The sequence below is a fragment of the Lepisosteus platostomus genome, chromosome 6 (genome assembly GCF_059453375.1).
Source record: "Lepisosteus platostomus isolate fLepPlt1 chromosome 6, fLepPlt1.hap1, whole genome shotgun sequence".
Classification (NCBI taxonomy): domain Eukaryota; kingdom Metazoa; phylum Chordata; class Actinopteri; order Semionotiformes; family Lepisosteidae; genus Lepisosteus; species Lepisosteus platostomus.
In genome coordinates, this window is record NC_142616.1 from 53264175 (window position 1) to 53276421 (window position 12247).

The window sequence follows — 12247 nt, forward strand, 5'->3', positions numbered from 1 at the left end:
TCAGCATTCTGCATAGAATGCACCTTAAAGACCATGAAGGTAATAACATTCAATATTTGGAAAACTTTCAAATCCAGTAAAAGAAGTTACTTAGCTTTTCAAAATGGATGTTTTGACTTTCATATTTGGCACATAATTTGTAGTCATGTAGCTTTTGAAATCAAATCTGATTTGTTGTCATACTTTAAATAACTTCCGTTGACATGGATGAACAAAAAAGATTTTCACCTGCATCTTCTGTTCGAGTTTTGATTGATGGTGGACTAGGTTCCCCAACTCCAACACTGTTACTTGCCACTACACGAAATTCATACTCCACCCATGCATTTAGATCCACTACTGTGGCTGTTAATGTATTGCCATCAATAACCTCAGGAACTAAGGGAAAGAAATGAAGTTAGGGATGTTTTAAGAACTAAATTACTATCGCTGCAGCATTATTGTTTGTGCTGGACCAAAGAACATGTATTTCATAGAAATAAAATCACTTTTTAGCCTACGATGCCTACGATAGCTCTAGATTAAAATTCTGATTCTTAGTCCTACAAAGCATTCATAATCAGCTCCTGGGCTTGCTAGTAGGCTAGTGGACACATGTTTGTGAACACAAGGCTGGAATGTAGACAGGCTATTGACACACCAAAGTAAAAGGAATGGGCTCGTTATATTTTAATGCCAGCTAGCTTCCCTGCAGGCTTGAACCCATACTGTATTTTAGCACTTAAGTGAAGCATTTTTTTTTATTGTGCTTCACCGACTTTCCTCTTTAAAAACAAAAAATCAGTATGCTTAATTCCATCATTCCTCAATGTTTGTCAACAGTGACCATCGTGTTAAATCCATTTATACTGTATGAACAATTCAGTCAGGGAAACCAATGTGTTTAAATATGTAGTCAGAATCACCTGAACACTAAAAACATTATTCTAACCCAGTATGTTGGCTAACTATGCAATTTTTTTCTAACCCAGTTAGCTAAGTACATCATTTAATTCCAATTTATAAACAAGTGGTCTTACATTTTCTAGGTAGAACATGAGTGTCTCCCATCTTATTACTGCTGCATATCAAAACTCTTGAATTGCTGGTAAAAGACTCAATATATTTTGTGCAAAAGTGAGATAAAGGTTTTATAAATCATATAAATTGTTAGCATTCAAAGGTCTGTGAAATATAGTTACTTAAGTACAATTCAAAGTCAATTGGACGTACTCTATGCACTGTAGTCGACACAGACCTTTATTTAAGAGATTTGATATTATGTTTTCAAGGCATACTAAGCCCCCATTGAAACTACTGAAACTATTGAACATGAGAATTATATAGATCTGAGTTTGTACTCATAAGCATGTCTGAAATTAATTTAAGAGTTGTTGTTTAAAGTTCTATGTGTAAAATGGAACTTACTAATATTTTATAAATGTACAGTATATACAATACGTTGTAAGTAAATACTTCGTAACCTTTCTTAAGTGTGGGATATAGGTTCTGATTCATATGATGAAGCATTTACCTGTATCAATTGCCTGCCATCCCACAGTGAATGGTGTTCTCCCCTGTATGATATAGCCAGTAATAGGACTTCCATTGTCTCTCCCTGGCCTCCAGGATAGCTGAGCTGTGCTGTCTGTGATCTCTTCCACTGTTACAGCTTCTGGAGGGCCTGGGGGACCTGACTCAATCAAAACAAAATCCAAAGTTAGTTTTAAAATGATATCACCACATACCCTTTTGTTCTTCAGTGTGTCACAGAAGATATGAGAAAACATAAATTTTCTAAAATTAAGTATTTGCAGCAATTCTTTTACTATAAAAACACTAGGCAAGGAAAATTTCAGATTCAATATGCAAGACTGTATACTGTATGTGCATCTGTCTTTTTTACTTACAATGTCATATCACCACTATCAATCATAATACACTCCTTTAATATGTCTGAAATGAATTCAGAGGATTTTAACAACAAGAGCAAGTTTATTCCAATAAAAGCATAACAGTGCCCTAAAGTTAACTGATCAAACAACAGGGCAAGAGATGAGATACGCAGAGACATGATTAAATCTAACACACAATTTTCCTAGCCCACACAGGGGCACCCTTATTTATACCATTCTGGTGTAACTTGACATGGGACCTTATTTCAGGCAGGTGTCAACAAACCAGCTCCTGCCAAGCACCATCCAATATCTCATTTTTATTAGTAACCCCTCTCATCTATACAGCCAGGACATTATGGCCAAAAAGTCACCCCTGCAGTAGCTGACTGTTCTGTACATAGCTTACAAACTGTATATTAAGCAATGACATGCACAGGCATGTGCCTTTGATAATTAAGTAACAAAAGCAATTGGGTACATACTCTCTGTACTCCAAAATAATTTATTAATGCTTATTAATGTTTTAGCATACAGTACATACAGTAAACCTTCCATTGGACCTGCTGCTTTTGTATGAAAATAATCAATTTTAAGGTAGTTTGGACGAAACATGGTACATGCAAACACGACAGGTTGCCTCTCAAGAGCATGATCGTTTTAAACAAGCCGACATTAGAAAACATTGGCACTGTGATCCAATCATATTTCGTGTGTGCTTAATATGCACGCACTGCAACATGTATTTATAGGACAGTTTTTGTATAATCACAGAAGACTAGCTTTGGCAATTATAGTCCACAGCTGGATAAAGCTGATTGGTCACATGAAATGGCAGCCAAATAAAAGGTTTAATCTGTCCTTCTGGTCAAATAGAAGAAATCCTATGTGTTATACTAAAATGGTCCTTACTCTTGACTTCTAACCTTTTCTAAAGGTCACATGCAAAATCTATTTCCTTAAATGGTATAGACTCGGTCATGTTTATTATGGAATACATATACAGTAATTGTTAGTTGCTGCTATTGTATATTTTCCACTATAGTATGTCACATTCAGTCTTTAAACATCAACCCTGATAGTTAAAAAAACACCCATTCATTTTCTAATTGCTGTATCCAATATTTGATTGTGGGGGAGCCAGTGCCTATTCCGACAAGCAATGGGCGCAAGGCATTATACACCCTGGACAGAATACCAGTACTTCACATTACACACAGTGGCACAAACACTCACACCAGGACCAAATTTCCCACAAGCCAATTCACCTACCAATATGTCTTTCAATTGTAGGAAGACACAGGAGCACCTGGAGGAAACCCACGCAAAGACAGGGAGAACATCAAAACTGCATGCAGACAGAACTTCAGGAACTGAACCCAGGACCCCAGTACTGCTAGGCAGCAATGCTGATCACTGTGCCATTGTGCTGCCCTTACATAAAAACCATCAAAAATATACTGTATGCTTGTTTTTTTTATAAAGCAAGCCCTCAACTAAAAGAGAATTAACTTAATATAACCAGATTTGAGTCAAACCCCTACACTCAAAAATGTGTGAGATCACTTGCCTGCTGTTGGCAGAGACAGTTAGCAGTCATTTTTTTTTGCTTCAATATACCTAAAATGTAGTGAGTGAGTACTGTAGCGGTGGTGCATAATATTTGTTATCCCTGCCAAATATCAAGATACTGTAATGTCTACCTGACTTCCCATGTCTATACAAGAATGGGTTTTTTAATTGGTTTCCTGGCAAAAAATAAAAATAAATGCACAAAAAAGTCACTGGCCAAGTGGCAGTTCTAATTAGGGTGCTTATGAGATTTCAAGAACACTGGTTTAAAAAATGTGACTTTTTCAGTAACATTATCTTTCCCCTAATTACCCATGTATCAGATCTGCAATCCTTCTGAGCTGTTCACTTTTTCTCTTGATCAGGCAGAAAGAGCCTCAGAAATACAGGCATTACATTAAAACAGCTACATATTTGTGATGCATGGTCAACAGCAAAAAAATATGTCATTTGTTATTATTTCATGAACCAATACATGTTATGCTCTGTGCAGTAAGCAACAATATTCAAGTTCACTAAGGTAGAGCTACTGTATAAGTGCACTTTGTTACATTATTTATGTTTAAAAGTTGCTTTTTAAAAGGTGCATGATAACATTTTTTAACTCAATTGCAAAGTTCTAGATAATGTTATGTTAGAAAATCAAAGATATTTTAACTATAAAACGTGCTAGCAGTATTTAATTTATGTGATAGAAGACTGTATTCTGGAGCTGTCCATTTATACTGTATATAAATGTCTAACAAAAAAAACATTGACTAATTTGGTGGTTGTTTGATAAAAAACATATTTCTTTACTATTTGAGCTTTAAATTGCAATTGTTTGATAACTTTTACCGGTGGCTTCTACAGTAGTTTCACATATGTCTCCTTGCTATTGCTCTTTCTTGTCACTTAGAGATGTATGATAACACTATAGGCTTACTGTATATAGACACCTGTAGTACCTGTTGCAAATCATATTGCATGAACCTTAATTTATTTAAAACAATATTGCTACAATCTCAATAATCTGTTTATCATGAAAAAGTGTGGTCGTAACTGTTCCTATTATGACTACAGTCCCCATCCCATCTTTCCCTGGAGAGGTGTGTCTCCTTCACTGTCCCCATGTATCATTCCAGCAGTATTAGCCTGCTTTCCGCGGCAACGGTAAAAGGAGGACAAGCCACTGCAGTGCAGTTTCAATTGCCTGTCTCTCTTTTGTTTTCTGTGGTGAACAGAGAAGACAACAAGGGGCTTCAATTCAGGTATTCAAAATCATCATAGACAAAGTTGATCCAAAGAACGTCTTCAGAATCAGCTGTGAGCACAAATCAGAGAAGAGATATAGAAACTTTGAAAATGTGCATTTAAAACAGAAAAGGAGACATTTCTTTATACCATGGGTTGTGGGAATCTCCATCAGGCTGCCCAACTATTTTCCTGATTTAAGCGATACGCTGGCATCATCAGGGAAGTGGGTAGATGAGATGAATGGGTCAATTACCTACTGAAAATAAAATTAAATAAGCAAGATGGGCCAGATAGTCTCCCCTCATTTATAACCTCTTGTAATTTCTAATTTTTAATTGTTCTTATGTTTTTATTACTTTTTGTAGGTTATGGGCTTCCCCTTCTAGCTAAGCTACTGTACATTCCTCAATTTCTTGGTCTTCTGTCAGAGGAAGTCACATTTCTGGAAGTCCTACTGCATTTAGTCAGACAAACACGGGCTACATGTTCTTCAATGCCTCATCAAAATTTGCTGGTAGGCCACCAAGGTAGACAGCATAAACTAAGACAGTTAGAGAGGCCAAGGCCCAAAAGAAGCTTGGGGCACAACACAATAACACAATGGCTTGAAATTGTGCAGTTCCCTTCCCTGTGAGCAACCATTCTTCGGGCCACTTCTATCATTTGTTTTATCTACCAATACCTATTTCTTAGATTGAAGAGAAATAAACCACTGTAAACCAGAGATGTAGCCCAGCACCTCATTGATCTCAAGGAATAAATATAAATCATTACAGGTGAAGTTTTTTTTTAACTCAAGTCCACACAGAAACTAAAAGTCCATTCCTGAGCTAAATAACCAGAGCCTCTCTGAAAACTCAGCCATCCATTTTCCACTTGTTTACTGAGAAGTGTTAATTTGATGCTGTACTAGATTGGCACAGGTAAAGTCCTTATCAAGAGTATTAAAATGTGCTGAAACTCTCACAGTCTTTCAGCTGTGTTTTCTCTGACACCAACAGCCCCTCCCAACACTGCTGCCACAAATCCTCTATAGCCATTTCTTACTGCTTCTACAGTATTTCAAACCCCTGACTGGTATAAACTTATAGTTTCCCTTAGAAGGCCAATGCCTCCTGCATCCTTTTTGCTCTGCAGTGCTCTGAGTGGAAGTAGTCCTCAGTCCCAGCTGACAAGCAGGGTCGTCTGCTTCACTGGAGGCAACATCTTTCATGCAGCAGCACTCTCACAGAGCTGCTGGCGGAGCAGGTCAAGACAGAGGCCTTGTTGTGGGCCTGGAGAACACCTTCTTCCTGTGCTGCTCATGCAAGGGTGACAGACTGCTATTGTCACTTTTTTTTTCAGAGGGATTTTTGTCCCTTTCTAAACTATGCTACTGCTCAATGGCCATAGCCAGGAGATCAGCATGGTACTTCAACTGTTAATGCTTAAAGCACATTTTTTTAATGCTTAAAAAAAGTTTTTGAGGGTCTATCTTGACACATCAAGAACAGCGCTGTTAGTGGCAATGGTATCTCTGACATAACCATCGACCTGTATCTCTATTCAGCTGTCTGTCTTCCTCTGTTATCTGAAAAAAGAACGATTTACTTTTCTTCCAAACAAAGTTCTTCTGATGGCCCTGGAAATATACTGTAGATTTAGGACTGGCCTTGTCTCCCATCTTGTTGGAAAACATGCAAGCTCCTAAGTACAAATTGGCTCCTGGAGATCCAGGCCCAGGAAAGCGTGGGTCCTCCACATGTGCCAATCAGAACTCATGATTGATGGCATGTGTCCCAGCCTGGGCCTCCAACACTTGCAGTTGTATCATGGACTGTATTGTCCTGTCACTTCTGTCTCTTCCCAGCATCTTCAGCCCTTAAAACTGCAGACTGAATTCCCAGATTGAAAAATGATGATGGTGGAGACAATGTTAATGAGAATTTACAGCTGTATTGCAACAATAGTTATATGCAGGCCATTCCACTCAGCAGGACCATCCAGTAACACTGTTATTTCCTCATTTGATCAATCTGCTCCTTGCTGCTGCTTTGTAGGCAGGAGACAATGCTCTTGCCATCAGGTAGCTTTCCTTCTTGTAATCCTGCTCCTGCTCTGTGGCTGATCTTGGCCAATCTGCTGCACCAGGGCAACATGATAGCTCATGCATCTTGCTTGCTACAATTACCGTCCAAAGGTAATTGTTTGGTCAGGCACGGCATGTCCTCTACAATTGTCCACAGCTGCCAGGTCTTCAGCCTCCCACAATCAGTCAACCACTGAGATAGGGTTGAAATATGGTGCTAATAATATTATAGTACTTATAACTGAAGTTCTTTTTCCACCTGTTCAGAGTTCCACACAATGTTTTATTAAAACATGAATACCATTTAGATCCTGAGCTTTAGTCTAGAGACTGCCTTCAGGTACACCACTAATCTTATGTTAGGCAATAGTAGCTATAATTTATCAATTTAATCTTCTGTATGCATGTCCTTGCTTAATTTTCAAGAAGCTCATAAATGCACACATTTATGTATTCATTTACAGAACATACATTATACATTATTATTAATTTACCTATTACAATATTTTGCAGATTCACTGATTCACAAATAAACATATTTTACTCATACAGTATATCATATGACAGATACAAATTTTATAAGGCAATGTCTTATGTAAGTGATTAATAACAATGCACTTTGTTGTTTCCAATGTCTTTATTTTTTTTCTTCCTGCACCAGGAGCCTTCTAGGAGTGTTCCAGCTGTGTGAATCCTCTGTTAATGCTATAATTAAGAATCCTTTAATGCAGTGTTTCTCAGTCCTAGTCCTGAAGTACCCCTGAGCCTTCTGGTTTTTGTTCCAGTTGAGTACTTGATTAATTAAGGTTATTGAACACTGAATTGAACCAACTGGTTGGTTTTTGTCTATTTTCTGCAGTTATGTCTTTGTTATAACAGTAATTATTTTTTTGCCAATTAATTCCAGGAAATATTAAAAAGAAATTCTATTTCAAGCATGTAAGTTGTTGCTTTCCTATAATTTCTAAAAAATAATAATGATTTTGTTAATTTATTATAAATTAATTATGTTCAGGAGGGAGTGCCACTGAGCCAAACATTCACATCATAAGCATTCTTAGTTATGTACCATTGTCTAAATTCCAACATCAAGTAATCAACAATGAAAAGGTTTGTGAACACAGCTTCCAAGACAGGGTTATTGCTAAATCCCAACCTTTTCTTATTATGCATGGTCTAAAAGGGCTGATTTATAGAAGCAAATAGTTCAATTAAAAGTTCAATAAGCTACATTAATCAAAAGCTGAGGCAGAAGAAAATAAAATGAAGCACACAGGTACTTCAGGACCAGGACTGGAAAACAATTGTTTAATATAATTCACAGTATGATTCAGCTCAACTCCTGGGATTCCAAATGTATTCTAAATGCATATTAAAACATCAGAGTAGCATATAGAGCACAATGAACAGAATAGAGCTGAATATGTCACTGTTGTGCTTTAGAGTGAGATAATTTATTTGCTTTTACAATGCATTCATGTATTGTCAGTTTGAAACTGAAATTATTAAAAGGCAGAAAAAACAACTGCATTTTTACTCTTCAGCTTTCAGTATGATTTTCACAATAAAATGTGGATCTGCTAATAACTTTCAAAATGAATTGCCAAATTCATTGTTCCTCTCATTACTGAATATCTGGTTTTCTGTGGCCTCCTGATAAATTAATCTCTTTTATTTGATTTTAAACCAAGAAACTTTACAGTATAGTTTGATCTTTCTAATATCTACGTGCCTCTCAACAGTTTAAATCCTAGCTTAGCATCTGCTGTATCTACTGTATTTAGCTTGACTAAGTTTAATTGAAAGGTATTCATCATTCTTAAACGTATTAGCTAGCTTTGATAAACAGGTTTGATAAGGTTGTCTTGTTACCATGTACCTAATGAACACACAATCTGAATTGCAATTTCTGCATCAATTCATTATAATCATAAATTATAATTTGCTCCTATTGCTTAGAGTGAATTGATGAAATTGTAAAAAGAAAGTGTGGCACTTCTGTACATGATAGAATTCAAGGGAAAACCATGTTAAACTAAACAAGAAAACCTATGGAACTATGAAGTAATCATCAAGTTCCCAGTCAAAATTAAAATTAAAGCCAGAAAGAAATGCATCCCTGTTTTCTTCTTTAGTGATCATACAAATTATTTTGTATCCATTTAGGGCTCCACATAAACATCCATGTCAGTTATCTCATGATCAATAGGCAATGGGAAATGCACTTTTCTCCTCCCCTTCGATTTTAAATATTTAAACCTAACACAGATTGATTTGGATAAACAGTAATGCAATATGCCTGCTTGACAGTTAAAAAAAAATACTTTAAAGGCTTGAAGGCAAAACATTGGCACAACCCGCCAAGCTTTTACCTTCATCCCATCACCGTGAAGGATGTTATCTTTATATTTTCCAGTCTGTTTTTATCAGTATTTTTATATCAGTGAATCGGTTAATTTGAACTGTTATTTTATCTAGATTAACCATTCTGTTTGCCTGGATACTTTTGCAGTCCAGTCACTTACCTTTTACAATTAGTACGGCTGCAGATGACAAACTTTCTACATCTGTATTTACAAGACAGACATATTTTCCAGCATGATTCAATTGGATGTTTCGGATCATCAGATCTCCTGCTATACTCTGAAAGGCAAATTAACACATGTTCAAAAAGCTTATACTAAATTGATAACCATGAATATATATATATATATATGCCAAATTTGTACTTACATAAAATACAACAAAAAAGCAGAAAAATATAAATTAGATTTTGAACAGAATTACAACAGACTAATTTGCAGTATTGAAATATAATTAATGGTAAACTGCTGTTCCAGTGTTTAAATATTCATACTGTATGTTTTATATTGGATGTAAAAAGTGGTCAATAATGGAAAAAAAATTCACTGTGCATATTTTTGAGCAAAATCAATGATAAAAAACACCCTAAAAAATATCTTAATATAGCTGTGGAAAATGCAAATTTGGTAAATTGGAACACTCCCAAAACGTTTAGTGATGCAACCTTCAGGGGAGGTGAATAAGATGAAGAAAGCTTTATAATCCTCAGATGCCTGGAAAACTAATATAAATGTCTGCTGTGCTCTGTAAAATGCCAGACTTAAACAAATATTCACATTGGCCCAGCCTGGAGGCTTTGCAAGTATTATATAGCCAAGAAGAAGGGTACAGTGTACAAGTACCAAGGAAAGAAAATACACAATATTTAATTGGAAGGATGATGCTAATTAAATCTTAATTATATAAGCAAGTAAGAAGAAAATGGTCAAACACACAGCGTAATAATATCTTACACACATCAGCTCCTGGACTGAATTTATAAATATGTTTTTCTCTTTGGAGACACTATTAAAGAATAAACCTGTGTAAATATTTTTTTCTAATTTGCATTTCTAAAATACAAGTAAATTTAGTCAGGGATAAAGAATTTCCAGGAGAGGACAAAACGTTCTAGCTAAAAGGGCACCAAGGACAAATCACGAGAGTTCAAAAGAATTATGAATTATCTGTCAATGAAAAATATGTATCTTGTTTGCTTTCCCTATGAAAAGACACAATACTGTATGTACATTAAAAATGTAACTTAACATGAAGGTAAAGCCTTTTCCTATGTATAGTACTTGCATCACTACAGTAAGTACAGTACTTCACAATGCTGCCACAGCCAAGCCAACAATTTTATACTGAAGTGGAGCCAGCTCTTGGGAAATGCAAAATAGTTATTCTATGGCATTATATCACACAGCAACGCATGCCAAGAATTGCCCAGAAGAAGAATGGGTCCAACAACGGTTTATCCAAGAAGTAATCAGGTTGGAAAGAATTTAGGCAGGCCAGATTTTATTAACCTATATGGGTTTGGGCCATGACCCTGGAGTTAGCAACCTTGCCTTTTCAAAAGAGCATCTGGGGATCTGTAATGTTGACTGTAAAGCAGTGATAAAGTAAAGCAATATTAATACTGCTTGAGGCTACCTTCTATTAGAAAGGGAAAAAAATGGGCCTTCATGCCTCTCTTTCCGTGTGACTGGCAGGAAGCAAATGGTAAATTAATGGTTAATTCTTTTCCTTATATATAAGTGTTACGACCCCAAGTGTCTAGTGCATTTTCCAAATGACCTTACTCCACTACACAAAACAGCACAGTCATTTCAAAACCTTTTCGGTACTGTATCTTCAAACATATAATCAAATATTAAGTATAGATGCACTCAGATATTGATATGTTCTATTTTACCATTTATTGATAAATGCTGATGAAGGAAACTGCTATATCTGGAGCGTTGAATCTATGGGAGAATTGGCTTTAATTATATGTGCATATAAATACCATATTTGGTTGTTATGAATATATTAACGAAATGTGTTTATGTTATGATTATTGTACAAGTTGTTCCATTTTGTTCCCATTTTGAATTTCAAATGATTAAGCAATGATAAAATATTTTACTTATGTCTCTTTTTTGGTGTTCGAAATATTTTCAATTTTTCAGGACCTCCGTCTCATTCAATAGACACTTTCAGAAGAGAAACTAGATTTTTAATTATCCTTTCCAGAAACATAATGTACTAATTAGTTCAGCTAACTTTAAAATATCATTCTTGATCTTCTCAATAAACTGTTGGTACAGTATGCCAATTTTCCTTATGTGCACCTCCTTAGTTTAGTACTGAACTTGCACACACACTTAGCCTGTATTGTACTGTAGTAACCTGGTATGATCTGCAGACTCTGGCGTCTCTTGAATTAATAACATTTTCCATGCAGAGTAGACCAATCTAATTTATGAAGGCTTATAGATTTCTAATTAACAATGTAAGCAAATATGTCATGACTTTTCTCTATGTCAATGCTGTCTGAGTCATTTCCAAATTATTTTGGAGCACAAGATGTTTAGATAGTGCTGTGCTTTTAATATTAATATCCTGTTCTTTTGAAAAAAAAAAGATACGCATCTTTCTCTCTGAATAATAAAGTCATTGGTATTAAAATTTCAGAGTGTTTCTAAATTGATTGATTGAAATAATTTATATTTGCATTAAAAATAAGTGTGCATTCATTTTCATGAGTTACGTTGAGGTAGAAACAACATATAAAGAAATAAAATCCAATTATTAATTAAATTATGATATGCAATAAAAACATTTTACAGTACACTAATAAAGTGAACCATTGCTTTTAGAAAAAAACAAAGTCACAACAAAGCCTTGTTATTATAAAACAAAATAAAATAAGAGGTGCTTTTAAAATTAACTGGTCTATTAAAATGCTGTTTTTTTTAATTTTCCATTCAAAGCATGATCTTTAAGTGTTTATGTGCTTATCGGAATGTGCACGGTGGAGCAATGAAACTAATTAAACAATAAGACAATAAGGGAAGACAGGACATACAGTACCATTGTGTGCTGCATAGCCTTGATGTGGCCACCATTTACAGTATGCTTATGATGGATGACACCCTCAGGTGGATCC

General features: G+C 35.5%; 1 protein-coding gene across 2 annotated transcripts in view; it reads right to left on the minus strand.

Annotated features, from left to right (window-relative positions):
• The window catches only part of LOC148661891 (contactin-3-like), a 79540-nt gene that overhangs the window by 12370 nt on the left and 54923 nt on the right, over nt 1-12247 (minus strand). For both annotated transcript variants that reach the window (XR_015939639.1, XM_088636346.1), the window contains exons 14-16: nt 9276-9393; nt 1514-1672; nt 229-378 (exon numbers count right to left, since the gene is read on the minus strand). Coding sequence is in view for 1 of the 2 variants with exons in the window: in XM_088636346.1 (XP_088492472.1) it covers nt 229-378; nt 1514-1672; nt 9276-9393 (427 nt within the window). In the remaining variant the exon portion in view is untranslated. The remainder of the gene's footprint in view (nt 1-228; nt 379-1513; nt 1673-9275; nt 9394-12247) is intronic.